At 52.0% G+C, this 22,808-nt stretch overlaps 2 protein-coding genes across 2 annotated transcripts in view; both read right to left on the reverse strand.

Moving 5' to 3' along the window:
- The window catches only part of NOVA2 (NOVA alternative splicing regulator 2), a 34,986-nt gene extending 17,302 nt beyond the window's left edge, over nucleotides 1-17,684 (reverse strand). The window contains exons 1-2 of the mRNA XM_054466258.2: nucleotides 16,943-17,684; nucleotides 4,655-4,798 (exon numbers count right to left, since the gene is read on the reverse strand). Coding sequence (XP_054322233.1) covers nucleotides 4,655-4,798; nucleotides 16,943-17,219 — 421 coding nt within the window. The 5' untranslated portion in view covers nucleotides 17,220-17,684. The remainder of the gene's footprint in view (nucleotides 1-4,654; nucleotides 4,799-16,942) is intronic.
- LOC129021156 (uncharacterized) lies at nucleotides 2,806-4,435 on the reverse strand. The gene is made up of 2 exons (XM_054466259.1): nucleotides 3,531-4,435; nucleotides 2,806-3,238 (listed from the first exon to the last, which is right to left on the reverse strand). Exons 1-2 carry the CDS (start codon nucleotides 4,407-4,409, stop codon nucleotides 3,104-3,106), a joined length of 1,014 nt encoding a protein of 337 aa, XP_054322234.1. The 5' UTR covers nucleotides 4,410-4,435; the 3' UTR covers nucleotides 2,806-3,103.
- Nucleotides 17,685-22,808: the final 5,124 nt, after the last annotated feature.

Here is a 22,808-nt window from a genome sequence, read left to right on the forward strand (position 1 = left end):
CGCAACCTCTGCCTCCCAGTTCAAGTGATTCTCATACCTAAGCCTCCTGAGTAGCTGGCATTACAGGCATGTGCCACCACGCCCGTCTAAGTTTTGCATTTTTTTGTAGAGATGGGATTTCACCATGTTGGCCAGGCTGGCCTCAAGTGATCCACCCGCCTCGGTCTCCCAAAGTGTTGGGATTACAGATGTGAGCCATCACACCTGACCAAAGCACTTTATACATACATGTTCACTTAATATATGAAGTAGGCAATATTATTATTGTCCCTGATTCCCTGCTAAGGACCCCGAGGCACAGAGAGGGCTCAAGATTTGTTCAAGTTCTCTTAGATGGTAGTGGATGTTCAGAGATTTGAACCCAGGTGTCTGGCTTCAGAGTCTGTGCATTCTGCTAAATTTGGGGTGCATGGAGTGATATCAGCTCTATGTGTGTATCTTGGAGGGAGGCATAAAATGATGACAGTTTTATTTTTGTATTTTTGATATTAAAAAGAATATGAATGTACTGAGTAGTCATTCAAGAGTTTGCACTTTGATGGAGGTACGTTATAAAACTTTAAAAATGTTTTTTAAAGTGTGTGTGGTGGGGCACAGTGGCTTATGCCTGCAATCCCATCACTTTAGGAGGCCAAGGTGGATGGAGGGCTTGAACTCAGGAGTTCAGCCTGGGCAATATAGTGAGACCCCATCTCTACAAAAAAAATATACAGGCCAGGCGCAGTGGCTCATGCCTGTAATCCCAGCACTTTGGGAGGCCAAGGCGGGTGGATCACCTGAGGTCTGGAGTCCGAGGCCAGCCTGCTAACATGGTGAAACCCCGTCTCTACTAAAAATACAAAAAATTAGCTGGGCATGGTAATGGATGCCTGTGATCCCAGCTACTTGGGAGGCTGAGGCAGGAGAATCACTTGAACCTGGGAGGTGGAGGTTGCAGTGAGCCGAGATCACGCCATTGCACTCCAGCCTGGGCAACAACAGCGAATCTCTGTCTCAAAAAAAAAAAAAAAAAAAAAAAAAAAGGAGCTGCTGGGCCTGGTGGTGCACACCTGTAGTTCCAGTTACTCAGGAGGCTGAGGTGGGAGAATCACCTGAGCCCAGGAGGTTGAGGTTGCAGCGAGCCACGATTGTGCCACTGCATTCCAGCCTGGGTAACAGAGGAAGACCCTGCCTCAATATAAATAAATAAATACAAAATAAAAAGTGTGTGTGTGTCTGTGCTTTTCTTCAGCAGTTAGGGTATAAAGCTTCAAGCAGATGTTCAACATCAGATGGTGTTTTAGAATCCCTAGGGTGCCCGGTCGCGGTGGCTCAAGCCTAGCACTTTGGGAGGCCGAGGCAGATGGATCACGAGGTCAGGAGATCAAGACCATCCTGGCCAACATGGTGAAACCCTGTCTCTACTAAAATACAAAAAAATAAAAATAAAAACAAATTAGTCGGGCATAGTGGCACATGCCTGTAGTCCCAGCTACTCGGGAGGCTGAGGCAGGGGACTCGCTTGGACCCAGGAGGCAGGGATTGCAGTGAGCCGAGATCACGCCACTGCACTGCAGCCTGGTGACAGAGCAAGACTCCGTCTCAAAAAAAAAAAAAAAAATAGAATCCCCAGGGTGGATCTGGGCTGACACAAGGGAGTCTGTGTGGCCCTTGGGCAGGTACTTGCCTTTTTCTGCATTTCAGTTGCTCCATGTATGACCTGGATGGATTGAATCTAGGGCTTTGGGATCCACCACAAAGGAGGGGAGGTTATTTGTGTGTTCTGCCCTTCCCTTGGAGTTAAGTGCCAGGTAGGTTATTATTTCATGTAGTAGACACCCAAGTGCAGTGTGTGTGTGTGTGTGTGTGTGTGAGAGTGTGTGTGTGTGAGAGAGAGAGTGTGTGAGTGTGTGGGAGAATGTGTGTGTGTGAGTGTGTGGGAGAATGTGTGTGTGTGAGTGTGTGAGTGTGAATGAGTGTGTGTGAGAGCATGTGTGTGTAAGCGTGTGTGAGTGGGGTGTGTGAGCGTGTGTGTATGTGTGAGTGTGTGTAAGCATGTGTGACAGTGTGAGTGTGTGTGAGCGTGTGTGACTGTGTGTGACCATGTGTGACAGTGTGAGTGTGTGTAAGCGTGTGTGTGAGTGTGTGAGCATGTGTGAGTGTGTGTAAGCGTGTGTGGGTGTGAGTGTGTGTGTGAATGAGTGTGAGTGTGTGAGCATGACAGTGTGCGTGTAGGCGTGTGTGTGTGAGTGTGAGCGTGTGAGAGTGCGTGTAAGCGTGTGTGTGAGTGTGAGCGTGTGAGACTGTGTGTGAGTGTGCATGTGAGAGTGTGAGTGTGTGAGAGTGTGTGTGCATGCGAACCTACTAGGCCCAGAGTGCCCTTTCAGTTTCTCCACTGTCATTTCTCACATGTTCTGTCTGCTTTGGCTACATTGACCAAACTGCTCAGCAGCCTCTGAGTATGCCATTTTGTCTTCCTGGGCACACTTCCCTGCACTTTACCTCGCTCATCCTTCCCTACCACTCTGGTCGTCTCTTCCAGGAAGCTCTTCCTGACCTCCCTGGCCTGGGTCCTTTGTGCCACCTGGGCTCCAACTACCAACCTCTGGACTCCCGTCCCAGCCCTGACCACTCTGGGTCATCACTGGTGTGACGTCTGCTTCCCTGACTGGGATGTGAGAACCAAGGAAGCAAGGCTGGGACATTTCAGCCACTGCTATTGTCCCCATTTCTGTCCAGCACAGGGCTGGCATAGAGGAAGTGCTCAGAGAATGTGTGTTGAATGAATGAGTGAATGAATGAATGACAGGGTGTCACGCCAGGAGTGGAGGGAAATGTTTTTTTGTCTCCTGCAGTAGCTTTTCCATTTTCCTACATTCTTGTGGGGTTCTGGGGACAGGACTAGGACGTAGGGGGCTGTGTCCTGCTTCTCTGAGTCAGCAGCCGGCTCATGCTGTATGATCTGGAAGTTGCACGCCAGGAGTGGGGATGGGGGCTGACCACATGTCCAGGGGCTGAGGAAAGACGCTGGCTCCTGTTGCTTGTCTGAATACTGTTTGACCTGGTAGGACCAATGTCTGTCCCGCCTTCTGGGTTTCCCAGCTGCCTGGCCTGTGCGGTGTTATCAATGGGCTGGGAGGGGACGACATGTCTTGTGGCACAGAATGTGATCCAGGAGCAAGGAACCAAGTGTCCTCGGAGGAACATTCCGAAGAGAGGTCTTATGCATATCTTGTGGGCTACAGGGAAGTGGGGAAAACTGGGCCAGGGTGGAAGAGAAAAGGAGGAGGTGTGCCTGGTTCACTCGATTTTTCTCTAAACCTCTTGCCAAAGCTGCTTAGTGAGATGGGAGGCTGGGGGCGGGGTGGATGGTGGAGAGAGAGAGAGAGAAGAGGAGAGAAGAGAGAGAGAGAGCAGAGAGAGAATGAGAGAGAAGAGAGAGGGAGGAGAGAGGGAAAGATAGGAAAGAGGAGAGAGAGGGGGTGGGGAGAGAGAGAGAGACAGAGAGAGAGAGAGAGAAAGAGAGAGAGAGAAAATGAGCGCGTACTGACCCTGGGCTCCAGCTCTGGTGTTTGACCTAAAAAATCCAAGGGGATTAAGGATGAACTAGAACCAGCACTGGACCAAAGATGCAATTCAGGAGGCCTTCCCTGGAGTCCTAGATGTCGATGCTTGTCGGGCATTGGTCTTGGGAGGGAGATAGGGAGAGGTGAGAGATTTTGGAGGGAATAGAGAGAGTGGAGGGGACTTGGAAAATGTATGGTTGGGGGAGAAAGATGGAGCAGGGGGAGAGGCAGAAAAGGGACTGGGTTTGGAGGAAGGGAAGAAAAAACCAGGAGGGAGCTGAGACTTAGGAAAAAAGACACAGGAAGGGAGAGACAGACAAGCAGAGGCAGAAAGAAATGGGTGACGCCCGCAGAGGAGGACCCCAGTGAGAGGGGGCTAGTAGATACTGGTTGAATGGGTGATTGAACAGAATTCAGAGAGAGAGGAGGAAAGGAAAAACGTGAGACTATGAGAGGTGGAGGGAAGGAAAGGATGGGGAGAGAGACAGGAAGACAAAAGGAGAACGAAAGATGAGGGGAGGGACAGGGAAAGCAGAGGACAGATGAAGAGGACAAGAGATGGGGGGTATCCAAACAGAACCAGAGAGATGGACAGAGAGAGGCAGAGGGGAGCAAGAGACGAGAAGTCAGAAACAGAATGAGAGGGAGACACATAAAGAATGACACCCAGACAGAGAAAACCAGTGAGACTGGGCAAGAGGGGGTGACAGAATTCCAAAGGGGGGAGCACGTGTGTGGAACATGGCTGGCTGGCCCCCAAGCCCGGAGGGACGCCCTGACACCTGCCTCCCTCCCCACCCTCGCTCCTCCAACTGACCAGAGGGGGCAGGTGTGTGGGAAAAGACACATCTGCCAGCGCATCATGCAAATGAGCTCATGAATATGCAGCAGGCCCATTGTCTTGCCCTGCCCCCACCCCCATCTGCTCGGCCAGGCCCCTCGGGCTGGGGGCAGCTCTGTCCCCTTAGGGGGAGGGGAGGCCCCCTCCCCACCACTGTCACTGCCCTTAGGGCAGACCTTCCCCCTCATCTAGGTCCCAGGTGGGAGGGAGAAAGGGAGAAAGGCGGGGGGGCGGGGCGCCTAGGGCAGAGACCTGGGCAGGGGCTCACCGGGGTAGAAGTCTTTGGACTTGGAGAGCTTGATGGTGGCTCCCGTCTCCTTCTGCAGCTGCACGATGGTCTGCCCGCCCTTGCCAATGATGGAGCCCGCCGCGTAGCTGGGGATCAGCACCTTCAGGAAGTATTCGCCTTCCTCTGCAGGGGCACACAGGGTGGAGGGGGGTCAGTGGGGGAGGGGTCTTCACCTTTGGAGGGGGTGAGCAGAGGAAACCCCAGGGGTCACAGTAGCAGTATGGAGAATAATACAAATAATGATCTTCATTCACTCATTCATTCAACAAATAGTTATTGAGCACCTGCTACGTGCCTGGCACTGGTCTAGGGAAACAGCCAAGAAGAAAATAGACAAAGCTCCCCGATTTGTGGGCAAATGAGGCAAATAAGGCCGAAAGAGTTTTAGTGATTCAGCCAAGAGCTCGCACAGCTAGCTACATTCTTCTAGGTGGGGAAGACAGACAGTATATTTCATGTCAGATGGTGGGACTCCTAATGACACAAAAAAGGCAGGAAAAGGGGGTCAGGGAGGGTGGGAGGCTGCAGTGTCAGAGAGGGAGGCCAGGGAAGCTCTTCTTAAGAATGTGGCATGCTTTATTCATCATCACACACTTTTGCAGCACCTGATAGGTGCTACACTGTTCTAAGTACTTTCCAAATACCAGTCCTTTGAATTTTCACACTTATCCTATGAAGGAACCCATCATACAGATGAGGAAACAAAGGTGAAGAAATCACCCAAGGGCATTTGTAGGTGGCAGAGCTGAGATTTGGAGTCCATGCTCTGAACTATTATGATCACCAGGATATTAAGGAAGGAACGGAACCACGTGGCTATGTGAAGGACGAGTGAGTGCAAAGGCCCTGAAGTGAGACTGTGCCTGTGCTCTTCCAGAGGGACTAAGGAGGCCCCCGTCCCTGGGGCTGAATGAGAGAGGGGAAGAGTGGGAGGAGATGAGGACAGAGAGGGGTGCTGGTGGTGAGGGGTGATGGGGCTCACAGGCCACAGTGAGGTCCTTAACTTTTACCCCAAGTGAGATGGAGCCATGGCAGGGATGTGGCCTGACTTAGGTTTTAGGAGGATTCCTCTGATACCCATGAGGGGAGCAGACCGTGAGAAGCAACGGTGGGAGAGCTGGGGGCCCAGTGAGGTGGTGACTGCAATGGTCCAGGCAGGAGGTGAGGGCGGTCTGACAGGTGGAAGCGGTGAGCGGGGAGGCAGAGGAAGGCCGGACGCTGGGGATGCTCCGAACACTCACTTTTGATCAGGCGCTGTGCTGAGTGCTTTGTGAGCTTGATCTCGTCCGTTCCTCACAACCTCCCGGTGAGGCGGGTGGAATGAGCTCCATTTTTACACAAGAGGAAACTGAGGCATAGAGGGGCACAGAGAAGTGAAGGCACCAGCCCATGGTCACCACCAGCCCAAGGACAGGAACACAGCTACTGGGCTCAGATACAAATCCAATTCTGATTCAGTCTCCTCCCATCATTGCTTAACACCCTCCACTCCTGGGGGGACCAACACGATGAAGGACAGCCTCGAAGACCTAGATGCAGTGCCAGTGGCAGCTTGTGGAGTTTTGGCCATTCTTTGTTATAGGCCAATTTTTCTGTTCCTTTTCTTTCTTTCTTTTTCTTTTTTTGTTTTTCCTGAGATACGGCCTTGCTCTATTGCCCAGGCTGGAGTGCAGCGGTGCAGTCTTGGTTCACTGCAACCTCCACCTCCCGGGTGTAAGGGGTTCCCCTGCCTCAGACTTCCGAGTAGCTGGGACTACAGGCGCCCGCCACCACACGTGGCTAATTTTTGTATTTTTAGTGGAGACGGGGTTTCATCATGTTGGTCAGGCTGGTCTCAAACTCCTGATTTCAAGTGATCCACCCACCTCGGCCTCCTAAAGTGCTGGGATTATAGGCGTGAGCCACCGCACCTTGCTTATTATAAACCAGTTTTCTTGATCATGTGAAAAGCATTTTGTTAATGCAGTCTCAAGGCAAGTATCTAGCCTCCCCTGCCCCCTGTTGCCCCTACGTGCTTCCAGGGTGGAAATTCTGGATCCCTCTCAGTATAAGAAGACCCTTTGCGGCCGGGCGCGGTAGCTCACGCCTGTAATCCCAGCACTTTGGGAGGCGGAGGTGGGCAGATCACGAGGTCAAGAGACGGATACCATCCTGGCCAACATAGTGAAACCCCGTCTCTACTAAAAATACAAAAATTAGCCGGGTGTGGTGGCGCATGCCTGTAGTCCCAGCTACATGGGAGGCTGAGGCAGGAGAATCGCTTGAACCCAGGAGGCAGAAGTTGCAGTGAGCCGAGATCGCGCCACTGCACTCCACTCCAGCCTGGCGACCCTTTGTGACTTGGCCCCACCCACTTTTCCAGCTTCACTTTCTCATCTTCCTCTGTGGGCCTCAGGTTCAGTGCGCTTTTTGTTCCTTAAACGTGCCCTGCTCGTTCCCACCTTAGGGCTTTTGCGCATGCTCTGTGCCTGGCAGCTTCTCTTCCCCTCAGTCCGTTTCTTTTTTTTTTTTTCTTTTGAGACAGAGTCTCGCTCTGTCACCAGGCTAGAGTGCAGTGGCGCGATCTCGGCTCACCGCAAGCTCTGTCTCTCCGGTTCACGCCATTCTCCTGCCTCAGCCTCCCGAGTAGCTGGGACAACAGGTGCCCGCCACCACGCCCAGCTAATTTTTGTATTTTTAGTAGTGACGGGGTTTCACCATTTTGGCCAGGATGGTCTCAGTCTCCTGGCCTCGTGATCTGCCCGCCTCGGCCTCCCAAAGTGCTGGGATTACAGGCGTGAGCCACCGCGCCCGGCCCTCCTCAGTCAATATCTTTTGTCCTTTAGGTTCTCACTCAAATGTTGCTTCTTTTTGTAAGCTTTCCTTGAACCCCAAAGATGGGATGAATCCCCCTGTTTCATGCCTTCAGAGTAACTGATCACAGAGATCCACTGTGGATCACATCCATAGAGCTCACCCATGTCCTAGGGACTTGAACAGTGTCCCCAAAACTTGAACAGCACATACTAGGTTTGCAATAAGCACTGGGAAAAGAAAGGGAGGAGTCAGGCCATCCTGCTTCCAAATTTTAAGGTCTTAAACCATCTCCCAATGGTTTTTCCACTTTTTATTTTAAGCAAAGGAAGCCTATTTTCTTTTTTTTTTTTTTCTTTTCTTCTTTTTTTTTTTTTTTTTTTTTTTTTTTTGAGACAATCTCGCTCTTGTCACCCAGGCTGGAGTGCAATGGCGCGATCTTGGCTCACTGCAACCTCCGCCTCCCGGGTTCAAGCGATTCTCCTGCCTCAGCCTGTGGAGTAGCAGGGATTACAGGTGCCCACAACCACGCCTGGCTAATTTTGTGTGTGTGTGTGTGTGTGTGTGTGTGTGTGTGTGTGTATTTTTAGTAGAGATGGGGTTTCACCATGTTAGCCAGGCTGGTCTCGAACCTTGGCCTCTCAAAGTGCTGCCATTAAAGGAGTGAGCCACAGAGCCCAGCCAGGAAGCCTATTTTCAATGTCTCATGTAAAACCTCAACATATAGAACAGATAAAAGAGAAACTGCTCCAATGCTGTCTGATCTCTCTCTCTCTCTGTTGCCCAGGCTGGAGTGCAGTGGTGCCATCACAGCTCACTGCTGCCTCGACCTCCTGGGCTCAAGTGATCCTCCTGCCTCAGCCTCCCAAGTAGCTGGGACTACAGGCGCATGCCACCACTCCTAGGTAATTTTAAAATTTTTTGTAGAGACGGAGTTTTGCCATGTTGCTCAGGCTGGTCTCGAACTCCTGAGCTCAAGGGATCCACCTTCCTCGGCCTCCAAAAGTGTTGGGATTACAGGCGTGAGCCACCATGCCCGGCCTCTGCCTGGTCTCTAAAGATGAAAGTTCTGTGTTTCCTTATGTGTGTAAGATGGGGGTGTGGGAAGAGGGGCTAGATGTGGCTTTGCAGGCATGGGGAAGGGTCCAGAATTAAGGAGTTTCCTGACACCAAGGCAATCCTCTTAAACTTGCTTAATCAGACCATTAAGCCTATTAGGTAATTAACCCCTCTCTGGTGCCTTCCTACCAATCATTGTGACCCCTACTGAATTCATTCTCTTCCATGGACTCATGGATATGTCCTCTTCCCCACCCTCACCCTAAACTTGTCACAGATATGGGGTCCTTTATCTCCGGAAGGCTCAGAAACATGGGGAGGGAATTCTCACTAATCCCTAGGACTCCATCCTCTCTCTGCTTCTTCAATTTCACTCCCCATCTTCTCTCCAGCCAGAGCATCTTCCCTGCTTCCCTCTGAGGGTGGAAGGTATTCATCTTCTCTGAAGAAAACTGGGGTCACCCTCTTCCCCATTTTCTGCCCCCTCTCTCTTGTACTTCTTCAAACTGTCCCTGAGAATTTTTGTATGAAACAGCAGAAGCAACTCTAGACTAAGAGTGATGTTTGTGGTCGAGTGCAGTGGCTCACACATGTAATCCTAGCACTTTGGGAGGCCAAGGCGGGTGGATCACTTAAGGTCACGAGTTCGAGACCAGCCTGGCCAACATGGTGAAACTCCCGTCTCTACTAAAACTACAAAAATTAGGCCTGGTGGCACATTCCTGTACTCCCAGCTACTCGGGAGGCTGGGGCAGGAGAGTCGTTTGAATCCAGAAGGCAGAGGTTGCAGTGAGCCCAGATTGCGTCACTGCACTCCAGCCTGGGTGACAGAGTGAGACTGTGTCTCAAAAAAAAAGTGAATTTTGCCACTGATGGGCTCTATGCCCTTGGGCAAGTCGCCTCACCTCTTTGGGCCTCAGTTTTCCTCATCTATACAATGGGAATCATGATAGTGCTACTTCATGGGGTTACTGTGATTAATGAAGTGAGGAAATGTAAGGAAAGGTACTTCGGATGGTCCCAGGCACATAGAAGATTTGAGAAATGTTAGATATCATCATTATCAGTATTGCCTACACCATGAACACAAGTTCAGTTCTTATCACAGCATCAGACACACAGCAAGCACCCTATACGTGGGGTTTGGGGGTTGGGTTGAAAGGTAGGAGAAGGAGGGGCAATCCTACTTTGTTAATCACCCATTTCCCTAGGGGGCTGTCCCAAACTTTTCCCTCCTTCTTGGAGGAGGAATGTCCTCTCACTGATATAAGTGAGACCTTGTCTCCATTCTCTGCACTCAGCCTCTCTCTAATTCCTGTCTTTCTCATGCCACCTTCTAGAATTTTGCCCCTTTTATGTCCTTCTGTACTGGAATTATTCTTTCTTCTCTTCTTCTCTCCCTCTTCCTTCCCTTCGTCCAACAAATCCTTCCTGAGCACCCATGGCTTTCCAGTCCTTGGTTCAGGTGCTGGGGATGCAGCAGGGAACAGACAAGGTCCCTTTCCTTTAAATTCCTTTTAAATTTTAAATGCATTTATTTACTTATTTATTTATTGTATGTTTAGTAGAGACGGGGTTTCACCATGTTGCCCCGGCTGATCTTGAACTCCTGGGCTCAAGGGATCTGCCCACCTTAGCCTTCCAAAGTTCTGCGATTACAGGTGTGAGCCACCGCACCTGGCCTAAATGCATCCATTTAAAGAAGAAATTAGGCCGGGTGCGGTGGCTCACACCTGTAATTCTAGCACTTTGGGAGGCCGAAGCAGCTGGATTGCCTGAGGTCAGAAGTTCGAGACCAGCCTGACCAACATGGTGAAACCCCCGTCTCTACTAAATACAAAAAATTAGCCAGACGTGGAGGCGCATGCCTGTAATCCCAGCTAGTTGGGAGGCTGAAGCAGGAGAATTGCTTGAACCCGGGAGGCGGAGGTTGCAGTGAGCTGAGATCGTGCCACTGCACTCCAGCCTGGGCAATAAGAGCGAAACTCCGTGTCAAATAAAAAAAATAAAGAAAGAAGAAATTTAAAAATTGTTGCTAACAATTGGAGCTTGAAGGGCTGGTTATGTTTTTGTTCTCCCTAACATACATTAATATAAACATACAATGTTCAAAAATGAAAAAAATGTTTGTCCATGGACCACCTTAAATCATCTTGTGGGTGGCTTGATGGTCCCTGTATCAGACTAGTGCGAATCTGATGCCTGGAGCCCCCTCTTCAAGTGAGTCTCCTATGGACAGTGATTGGCTAAGACCTCCCACCTGTAGAGACTCAGAACTTGAATTCCCAGGAGTCCCCTATTGTGAGCATCAGTCTGTGCTGGTCCTTTCCAGAATTTTATGCACATCTTTTCTGTTTGGGGAAGTTTCCCACCATGTGAGTCCTACCTCCCCAGAAAGAAACCAGGTCTCTATTAACCAGCCTTCCTCGCAGCAAGGGCAGACACGTGACCTCAGCTGAACTCGGAGCCCTCAGCCATCACGCACGCCCACCCTGTTTGAACAACCAAGGCACTGCTTGTGAGAAAGTTCTCCCTTCCAGTGAGGCAGAATCTACATGCCAGAACTCCGCACCCACCCATTCCCATCCCACTCTTCACTCTTCCCTTGAGTCCAGGCAGCTCCCTCTACCCGATGTCAGAGTCTGAAGAACTGAAGATAGCAAGTTCAGGTCTCCTGATTAATTTCCTGCTGCAATTTCAAACATTTCCACCTTGGAAAGGTGCCGTCTTTCCCCTTCTAGTCACTGAGTCTCTGCTCTTGCTCCTTTGGTATCCACCCCCTCAGGGATGCTTCTGACGGATTTCAAAAATCCCAGCACTTTGGGAGGCCGAGGTGGGCAGATCACCTGAGGTTAGGAGTTTGAGACCAGCTTGGCTGACAAGGTGAAACCCTGTCTGTACTAAAAATACAAAAGTTAGCCGGGCATGGTTGTGGCATGCCTGTAATCTCAGCTACTTGGGAGGCCGAGGCAGGAGAATCACTTGAACCTGGGAGGCACAGGTTGCAATGAGCCGTGATTGCGCCACTGCACTCCAGCCTGGGTCACACAGCAGGGCTCCATCTCAAAAAAGAAAAAAAAAATCAGCCAATACTCCCTTCCCCCTTCCATAAATAACAATTGCCTACCCAAGAAATTTGGGGTGTTGTAGTAAGAGTGGCCCATTTTAGTGTCAGAGAGTTCACCCTCTAAGGTGGCTTTGATCTTGGGGGTCATGAATGACAAAGGTAAAGCTGAAGTTGTGTGGGTTGTTGAAGTGTTTTTTTGGTGTTAGTGTGTCCGGATGCAACATCAATGTTGGGTGTTGTCCTCATGGCACCTCATGGTTTTGTTTGGGGGCTGGGGATGGGAGAGCTGGCATGTTCTATGAGGGTACGAGGAGGCTGGGATTTGACATCGGTATTGTCATCAGGAGCCTGTGGGGATGCTGCTGGCAGAGAGGGTGTGGGGTGGGAGCAGTACTGCCGAGGAGGGGTGGGACTTCAGGCATGTGATGTGTTTCTGTGAATGGCGGTGTTGCCTATTTGGTGTGAAATGCAATACAACTAGAGTGTGCTTATGTAGGGATGAGATGCTGAAAGGTGTGATGCTGCCTTGAGTTGTGACTGTCTCTAAGTGAAAGAAAGGCAGATGGGCCACGGTTTTCTTGGAGTGAATCACCATTGGATGGTGGATGGTGAAAAGGGAAAATGACATACTCAATGACACTTATATAATAATAATAATGATGATGATGATAGCGACTGTTTACTGAGCACTTACCATCTACCAGCCTTACGCTACGTGCTTCACATACGCAATCTCATCTAACGCACACAACCCAGAGAGGTAGATCTTCCTGCCTCCATGATTCAGACAAGCAGGCTGAGGCTCAGAGCAGTAAAATAACTCGCCTGAGGATTCCACACCAAGCACATGACAGTGGCAAGATATGAATCCTGAAAGAGCTCATTCTAGGAGGGGCTCTTAACCCTGGTGATGTTGACTTCGTGATAAAGAATGTGGCCGGGCATGCTGGCTCACGCCTGTAATCCCAGCACTTTGGGAGGCCGAGGTGGGTGGATCAACTGAGGTCAGGGGTTCGAGATCAGCCTGGTCAACTGATGAAACCCCGTCTCTACTAAAAATACAGAAGTGAGCCAGGCATGGTGGCACATGCCTGTAATCCCAGCTACTCGGGAGGCTGAGGTACAAGAATCACTTGAACACAGGAGGTGGAGGTTGCAGTGAGCTGAGATGGCGCCACTGCACTCCAGCCTGGGCGATACAGCGAGACTCTGTCTCAAAAAACAGAACAAAACAAAACAAAATAAACAACAACAACAAAAAACAAAGAATGAGGGATGTGGCTGGGAATGGTGGCTCACACCTGTAATCCCAGCACCTTGAGAGGATGAAGTGGGTGGATCACCTGAGATCAAGAATTTGAGACCAGCCTGGGCAACATAGTAAGACCCTGTCTCTACAAAAAAATTCAAAGAATTAGTCAGGCGTGGTGATGCACACCTGTAGTTCCAGCTACTGGGGAAGCTGAGATGGGAGCATCGCCTGATCCTGAGAGGTCAAAGTTGCAGTGAGCCATGATTGCACCACTGCACTCCAAGCCTGGGTGACAGAGTGAGACTCTGTCTCAGAAAAAAAAAAAAAAAAAAGAGGGATGTTAGGAGCAAGATCTGGCTGGTGTAAGCTATGTTGAGGGTGTGAGATATGTATGTGTGTCTGTATATGGGTTTTTATTTTGGGGGGGTTGACAGAGGCGGGAATATAGTCAGGAGTACGGGGGTCATTATTGCTGTAGCTTAAGAGTTACGATCTGTACCAAGGGGGCCACTGTTTGTTATTGTCCTGCCAGACTGGGGTCATTTATTTCTGCAAAGAGTCCCTGACTAGAGTTTCCGTCCAACCTCTTCACCCAAGTCTTCCTGCCCTTAGTGCCTTGTTTTCCTCCCAGCAGCATCTGCCAGCCACTCACAGTGCCCAGAAGCAAGTGTGAACTGCCACCATCTCCTCCACTTCTCCCATCTGCTCCCAGAAGCGGGCAGGAGTGGGGCAAGAATCTCATCTGTCCAGTAGGCCACTGCTTGCTGGGACACCCAGGAAAAGCCCTCACCCCTCTGAGCCTCAGTTTCCCCATCTAAAAATAGGGTCCATTCTAGTGTCTCCCCATACAATGGAGCCAGCCGCCTAAGTTCACATCATGGTTCTGCTGCTTATCAGCTGAGTGACGTTGGGCAAGTGACTTAACCTCTCTGTGCCTCAGTTTTTCATCCGTAACATGGGTTAACATGATAGAATTGTTGTAAGGATTAAGGAATTGATCCATGTCAAGCACTTCCCATGATAGTTCCTGGCATACTGTAGTATCATAAGTCTAGCCATTATTATAACTGATTATTATCATTCCATCATAGCGTGTTGGGAGAATGATATGAAATTGCATGTAAGGCATTAAACAATAATATAGGTAGCTATTGTTAGTATTATCCTTGTGGGTTTTTTTTTTTTTTTTTTGAGATGGAGTTTCGCTCTGTTGCCCAGGCTGGAGTGTGGTGGTGCGATCTTGGCTCACTAAAACCTCCACCTCCTGGATTCAAGCGATTCTCCTGCCTCAGCCTCCTGAGTAGCTGGGACTATAGGCGCCCGCCACCATGCCCCGATAATTTTTGTATTTTTAGTAGAGATGGGGTCTCACCATGTTGGCCAAGCTGTTCTCGAACTCCTGACCTCAAATGATCCACCTGCCTCAGCCTATCAAAGTGCTGGGATTACAGGCATGAGCTACCGTGCCCAGCCCCTTATGGTCATTTTTATGTGCCCACATGGCAGATGAGGACACTGAGGCTCAGAAAAGGTGATGGGTTGACCCAGCATCCCCCAGCTATGAATGTATATTATTGAAAGAAGCCCTCAATTTTGGGATCAAAGTCCTGGACCCTTACCCAGCCCTGCCCCTGAGTACGTTTCTGTCGATGGAGGCCTGTCCCTCTGCATCTCCCGGCCTCAGTTTCCCCATGAGTAAACAGAAGTGGGGTGGGAGACAGTCTGGAGGAAATGGTCCCTAAAGGCTCATCCTAGTTTCCCCGCTGTGGAGGGAGGCAGGATAGCACAGTGGTTATGTCCAGGAGCTCCGGAACCAGGCAGCCCAGGGTTGGGTAAATTCTAGCTCCATCACTTAGAAACCGTGTGACCTTGGGCAAGCGGTTTCATTTTGCTGAGCCTCAGTTTTCCTCATCTGTAAAAAGATGCTCAAATCATCTCTCCCAGGGGTTGTACTGAGATATTAACCCATATCTCAGAGTAGTAGGTGCCAAGTAGGCAGATGTGACTGTTATTAGCAGCAGTGGCGTCAGTGTTAAGTTGTGCTGCGAAGTGATCAGATTCTAAGCATCTCAGTTCCTTTAAGAGAAAGGCGGGAACCCCCTACCCTCTGGAGGTCGGTGGGTGGAGGGCTAGACAGTCTGGCTGGGCTCAGGGACCTCCTGGGTCCCTGACCTCTCCAGGACTGGGAACAGCAGTGGGGCGGGAAGGAGGGAAGGAAGTCGGGGACATATTCATGTGTGTGCTGGGGGTGGGGGAGCAGGAAGAAGGACAGGAAACTCCCTCCCATCCCCTCCCCCAACTTCCCTTTCCTCCAATTTCTGCTGGACACCCTCACAGGCATCCAGGGGGTCCCTGATTCCTGTCCCACCTGGATGGAGGTGGGGGAGGGCTAGGATGGGAGGAAGAAAGTCGGCTTGTATTCATCTGTAGGGAGGAGGTGGGAGGTCCCCACCCCACCCACTGCCAGGCCTGGTGGAGAGGAAAGGGTGCACTCTGCCTGAAGCCATCCCTCTCCCATCCGGAGGAAAAGGCCAGAGGAAGTGGAGATTTTGGCAAGGTGACCGCGGGGAGGGGCTTGTCCGCTGCAGGGTCTCCCTCCTACCAGGGAGCTAGAGGACTGGGCTCTGAGGACCCCAAAAAACCCCACCTCTTCCCTGAGCCCCCCACGGCAGGGCATGCACCTAGAGTTCCCAGCTGGGCTTTTCTTCTCTGGTACACACACCTCCTTGGGTCACACACCCAGGGAGAGCCCCTCTCTTCCCTCACACCGCGTTCCGTGGTGTCAAACATTCGGCAATCTCCAATACACAGGGACACACACACAGCCTCCCTTGTCAAACACATGCAGAATCATCCCCATATCTCTGGTGTCACACACTCAGCCATTTCACACACACACCTCTCCTTGTTACACCCATACACACAGCTGGGTGTCATATGCACACGTGCCCTGTCACATGGGGACCCATCCTTCCTTCTCCTTTTTACACACCCTCGTGCGTTTCACCCACAAGCCCCAGCCTCTCCCTCGTCATACACCCACCTTCCCTGTTGCACACACCCCCTCTGATGTCACTGTTGCACACCTCCATGTGTCACACCAAGCCACAGCCTCTCTGGAGTCACACCCACACCCTTTTCTTGTCACATCCCCTCACCAGCTTCTCTGAGTCCCACCCCACCCCAGCCACGCCTGTGTCACACACATTGGACCCCTTTCCTCTGAGCTACACGGCCTATTCTGGCTCACGCTCAGGGCCAGCCCATTCGGCGTCCCCCACACACCCCCTTGCATGTCACACACACCCTCTCATGTGTCACACTCTGCTACAGCCCCCTCGGGGGTGACAAGCACACACCTTTCCTTGTCACACGTACCCGCTGGAGGGTCTCAAACATGGAGCCCAGCCCCTGTCCACTGTCTTTCTCATACAGCCCCTCTATGCTGTCATATTCCTGATCCCTAATGTCACACATCCAGGCCGTAGAGGGCACACATACACACACACGCACACACATACACACCTGTCCTAGCCTCACATTCTCCTACCTAGCTTTACACACCCACCATTTCCTCCATTTCACCCCACACACCCACCCAGCCTGTCCCCACGCACGATCCGGCCAGGGCCACACAAGCCTCCCTCTGGGACAACCCTTGTTCAGGACATCCCCAGGGAGGGAGGCTGGGAAGCTCCCGGTCCACAGGCCTCTACTCCTTCCCCTCCCCCAGCCAGGACACACGAGCCCGGGGAACACCCCTGCTCCGAAAGGGTCACATCACACACCCCTCAAGGACACACAGACACCTGCCCTGAGGCTCCCACGCCCCCCATCTTCTGCGCCCCCCAAGGACACTTATCACCCCCTCCCCCCCACCCCTCTCCTCGCAGACAAAGCTCCCAGCCCCGGGCCTCAGCGAGAGGAGGAGGGGGTCCAGCCCCCTCCTCAACTCCCCGCTCTGTCCCCCGCCTCGGGGAGGGGTGTCTCTCCCCTCCCCAGAGCCCTTGCACCTGCCACGGGAGGGGGGGGAAAGGATGGAGAAAGGCGAGGCCCCCTGCCCGCTCCCCCGCCCCGAGCCGCAGCCCTTTCTCACCTCCCGTGTTGCTGCGCTTGGTGCAGACCACCTCGGGGGGCGTTTCGAGGGGCCTCTTGCGGGAATCCGGGGCCTCGGGCTCCATGGGGGGGGCCTGGGGCGGCGGCTGCTGCTGCTGCGGCGGCTGCGGCGGCGGCGGCGGCGGCTGCTGTGGCGGCGGCGACGGCTGCTGGGGAGGCTGGGGTTGCGGCGGCGGCGGCGGCGGGGGCGGCGGCGGCTGCGGGGCCGCGGAGGCCGTGAAGAGGCCGTGCACCGCGCCGGCGGCCATCATCCTCATGTTGGGGGGGGCGGGGGGCGGGGGGCGGGGGAGGGGGAGGGGAGGGGACGTGGGAGGGGGAGGGGGCGGTGGAGGGGTGGGGGAGGGGGAGCCCCGGAGAGGGAAGGCGGGGGTAGGGGGGAGCCGGTTCTCGGGGGGCTGACAGAGCCTGGAGAGCGGCCGTGAGCAGGATGGCAGGGCCGAGGGGGGTCTCCGATAGGGCCAGGAAAGAACTGAGGGGTGGGGTCTCTCCTGGGACCACAGAGGCTGGGGACTGGACGCGCCACTGGGGGGACGGGACTCCCCCCTTCTTCTTGGCTCCCTGGGGCAAGAGGGCCGAGCCCCCCAGACCCTGCTCGGGGTGGGGGGCCGGAGGAGCGTGGCCGGAGTGGGAGGCGGAGGCGGCCGCTAGTGGGGGCCCGGGGGGCGGCGGGCGCGGGCGGCGGCGGCGACGGGGCTGGCGGTGGCTGCTGGCCCGAGCATCTTCTTCCCGGAGGCTCCCACAGCGCCTGGCCCCTCCCACCCCACGAGGTCACGCCCATGCCGGGTAGGGCCACGCCCTTCGGCGCCCCCATTGGTCCAGCCTTGAAGCCTGGACCACTTCCCTCTGGGTTGGCCACGCCCCTCCCGGCGGCAGAGAGCTGGACCGGACTCCCCCAGGCTGCTGGGAGGACCCTGGGCTCCTCCAAGCCGTCCTCACTCCTCACCTTGAATGAACGTTTATTGAGCACTTACTGTGTGCCAGGTCCGGTTCCAAGCAAGCGCGTCACAGACGTTATCGCTTTTAATCCCTAGAGCGACCAGCTCTGTGAGTTACACTTATTATCCCTATTCTACAGATGAGGAAACAGCCTTAGGAGCTTACTTTGACTTCACTTGGTCAAGACAAGAAATTTCGACTGGGCGCGGTGGTTCACGCCTGTCATCCCAGCACTTTGGGAGGCCGAGGCGGAAGAATCACTTGAGCCCAGGAGTTTGAGACGAGCTGGGCAACAATATAGTGAGACCCCATCTCTACAAAAAAAATTTTTTTTTAAATTAGCCAGGCGTGGTAGCACATGCTTGTAGCCCCAGGTACTCTGGAGTCTGAGGTGGGAGGCTCTCTTGAGCACAGGAGTTTGAGGCTGCAGTCAGCCATGATCAAGCCACTAGATTCGAGCCTGGGAGACAGAGCAAAACCTTGTTTCAAAAAAGCAAAAAAAAAAAAAAAAAAAAAAAAGAAAGAAAGAGAAAGAAATTTCACTTCACTCTTTTTCAATCCTTTCAGCTGGGAAATTCCTCTTCAAATCTTTCATCCATCCTTTGAAGAATCAACACCGTGGTGCTGAAAGGGCTCAGAGGATTGAATTCACTGAGCTGGAGTTGCAGCCTGCAGCACCTGCCCTGGGGCACAACTGGCTCTCCATTCAAACAACAGTACTTAGGGCCTACCTACTAAGTGCCAGGCACTGTCCCTGATGCTGCGATACAATAGAGAACAAAACAGCCTTGGCCCTTGTACAGTATTACTACTCATGTCATTAAGAAAAATTTGTTTTCAGATGACAAAGTGGAGGCCTGGGAACATCGAGGGTGGCTTCTTCAAGGGCACACAGCTTGAGAGAGAGAAACTGGGATGAGAACGCAGGACAAGTCCCATTTCAGAGCCCAAAGTCATTGGAACTAGGGTGCCTTTCTTTGGAATGGATCATTGCTATTATTCTGTGTTCCTTGATACAAGAATTTCCTTTTTCCTGGGTTCTTAATCTCCAAGGAATCTTTCCTTCCTGTGTTGGTCAGAGGCAAGATTAGGCTCAGAAGGGGTCTGGATGCAGGTAATTGTGGACACTGTGTGATCTGCGGCAGGGGGATCGGCTCCAACCCACCCCCTGCTCCTCCCTTGCCATGCTCTCAAGTCCTCAGGATGGGGGTGGGTAGCAGATGGCCTGGGGTGGATGGGGTGGCTACCCATCTGTCCCCTCCCCCACATTGTCCCCAGAGCCAAGGGGGATGGGAGGGGGCTGTGGTCCACTGCAGTCTGGATCCTCCCCCTCCATCTTCCTGGAGGGAGCTGAGGAGCTGGTTGCCATGGAGACGGGGAAGAGGCTAGAGGGATGCAGGGAGATACGGGGGTCAGGCTGAGTACCACACCTTAGACCCTTTGAGTCAAATAGCCTCACACCACACAGGTACATATCCCAACATCCATGAAGTTAGCTGTGAATGTTCCCCCTCTGTGTGACACACACAGAGTCACACTGGCCCTGCTGCAGGTGCACGGTCTCAACACAATCTCACACAGACACACTTACAGGGGATAGGCACACGTACACACACATACACACTCATCTGCAGTGCACATTCAGTCATGCAGTCACAAAGCCACAACACAGGCTGTCATCCACAAATAGAAAGACACACATCTAATATGCAGGTATGTCCCAGGTGCACACATTCAGAGCCACGACAGCTCCACACTTGGCCCCGCACACTCGGAAAAGTTACAAATCCATGATCAAAGCCACAGGACATCCATGGCCTATGTTACATAAGACATATCAGCGACATGTGATGTATAGACTGACGAACAGACTCAGTCATTCCTTGCACACAAATCGGGTAAATACACACATTTAGATACACGGCCCACATAGGCTAACGCACACAATAACCGGACTTCACGGGCCACTCAGTGACACGCACAACACACATGGAAAGCTGTGTGCCTCTCAGCCCCCACCCCCGAGTCATGCCTGTAGCCCCAACCCTGCGATCCCCCCATCGAGCCCTCCCGTTTGGACACACACAACAGCACGGTCGGTCACGCACTCACACTCACACACAAACACAAACCTCCTGCTAGATATTTTTAAACCCAGGCTAGTTCTGCTGCCATGGCAACCGCCCCAAACCCATCACCATAGCAACCCAACGTCAGCTTTCCAAGCACCAAATCCTGGGGGACTGCAGGGCCCCAATCAGAGGCTGGCGGAGGGGGCTGCTGCACCCTTTGCCATCATCCATGCACCCTTGTACCCCCACCCCAGAGCTTTCAGGGGAGCAGTCACCCTAGTCTGGGCAGGGGCCAGAGTCAGGGACATCAGAGACCCAGACCAAGCTGGGGCAGGGGCATCCCCGAACCTGCCTTTTCCTTCCATCCTGGCAGAGCTATATGGAGGGGCTCGTTGGAGTGAAGGTCAGCCTGCACAAGCCTGGGTTTGAGTTCTAGCTCTGCCACTTACATGCTGTGTGACTTAGGCATGCCCTTACCCTCTCTGAGTCTCATTCTTTAATTTGGAAGATGTTGCTGCTGCTGTTAATACCCCCTTTATTTTTATTTTATTTTTAATTTTTTAATTTTTTGGTATTTTTAGTAGAGACAAGGTTTCACCACGTTGACCAGGTGGGTCTTGAACTCTTGACCTCAGGTGATCTGCTTGCTTCGGCCTCCCAAAGTGTTAGGATTACAGGCGTGAGCCACCGTGTCTGGCCAATATCCCCTTTAAATGACTGTTATGATTTGGTGGTTAAAAGCCCAGACAGATCTACATCCAGATTCTGGCTTTCCCACTTCTTAGCCATGTGAACTCAGGCAAGGGCCTTCTCCTGTCTATGACAAGTCTCAGGGGTAAATAGTCCAACTACATAGGGCTGCTGGGAAGATTCCCTAGCAAAGGGGAATGGCAACCGTCCTAAGAACTTTGCATGTATTCTAACTTATTTCAGTCTTAAACATGGTTTTATGGGTGGATTACTGTTCTTATACCCATCTTGCAGAAAAGGAAACTGAGATCCAGAGAGCTTGCCTGGTGTCACGTAGCTACAAAGTTTAGAAGGATGGGATTTGGGCCGGGTGCAGTGCCTCACGCCTGTAATCCCAGCACTTTGGGAGGGCGAGATGGGAAGATCACTTGAGTCCAGGAGTTCAGGACCAGCCTGGACAACATGGTGAAACCCCATCTCTACTAAAAAATATAAAAATTAGCCAGGGGTGGTTGTGCACACCTGTAATTCCAGCTACTTGGGAGGTTGAGGCACAGGAATCGCATGAACCCAGGAGGCGGAGGTTGCAGTGAGCTGAGATCGTGCCACTGCACTCCAGCCTAGGTGACAGAGAGAGACTCTGTCTCAAAAAAAAAAAAAAAAAAAAAAAAAAAAAAAGAAGAAGAAGAATGAATGGGATGGGATTTGAGCCTGGGCAGTCAAAGACACATCTTTAGCCATTTCTCTCTCCTGCCTCTCAAAGAGGGCAGTTTGGAGAAGGGTGACAGAATGGTGCATCCTTGGAAAGGCTTTCTAGCTTTGTTTTCTGGGATGAGATGAAAGGCCTCAGTCTTCCAGCCTACAGAATGGAGATTGAAATGATACTGCTGGCTGGAGTGTCAGGGGGATCGATAAGGCAGTTTGTACCTGTTGGGCTCTGAGGACAGGCTGGCACCCCTGAGTGCTCTTGTAGGTGCGGAGCAGATCAGGAGAGGCTGGGCGAGTGGTCAAATGGGCAAGCATTACCTGTGCAGACTCAGGAGGGAAGCTCACTGGGGCTCAAGCCTCAGCTTTCCCACCCTGGTGATCTCAGGCATGGGATGTCTCTAGCCTAAGCCTCAGTCTTACCATCTGTCAAATGGGAATCATGACCATACTCAGGGTGTGACAAGGAGTCCATGAGCCAAAGCAGGCAAAACCACTTGGCAAGGATCTCAGCAAAGAGATATGTCTGAGCTGCTATTAATATCTTTAGGAGAGGCAGGACTGCAAACTTTTTTGTAGGGTTTTTGCAAACTTTGTTGACTCACAGTGAGAAACACACATCATGATGCAATGCATATATTAGGTTGGTGCAAAATTCATTACGATTTTTGTCATCAAAAGCAATGGCAAAAACCGCAGTTACGTTTGCACCAACCTAATACAACTGAAATGAAAGTTTCATGAAACCACGCTTCATCTCCACCTTAGTCTACATTATGTCGACACTATGTCCGCAGACTCTGATCTATTCTTTTTTTTTTTTTTTTTGAGACGGAGTCTTGCTCAGTTATCCAGGCTGCAGTGCAATGGTGCTATCTCGGCTCACTGCAACCTCCACCTCCTGGGTTCAAGCGATCCTCCCGCATCAGCCTCCCGAATAGCTGGGATTACAGGGACCCACCATCATGCCCGGCTAATTTTTATAGAGATGGGGTTTCACTATGTTGGTCAGGCTGGTCTGGAACTCCTGACCTGAGGTGATCCATCTGCCTTAGCCTCCCAAAGTGCTGGGATTACAGGTGTGAGCCACTATGCCCTGCTGACTCTGATTTATTCTATGCTATTGAAAAAACTACTGGTTGATTTTACAGCCTGCTAAGCAGTTGTGACCGACGGTACAGAAAATCCTGGTGTGGAGATTACAATGTGGAATCCTTGAGTCCCGGGAGGATTTTAAGCAGGGAAGTGACATGGGCATCATAGGGACGATGAAGGGGAGGGGGCTAGATGGGGGCTGGGATGAAGCCAGAATGGACTCTAGGGAGGAGGGATTCTTTGCCTTTACCCCCTGGCAGAAGCAGGGGAGATGGAGATCTTTTGAGCCTGGGAATTCAAGGCTGCAGTGAGCTGTGAGATGGAGAGGTGTGGTCATATACCAACACC

This window comes from Pongo pygmaeus, chromosome 20 (assembly GCF_028885625.2).
Source record: "Pongo pygmaeus isolate AG05252 chromosome 20, NHGRI_mPonPyg2-v2.0_pri, whole genome shotgun sequence".
Taxonomy (NCBI): domain Eukaryota; kingdom Metazoa; phylum Chordata; class Mammalia; order Primates; family Hominidae; genus Pongo; species Pongo pygmaeus.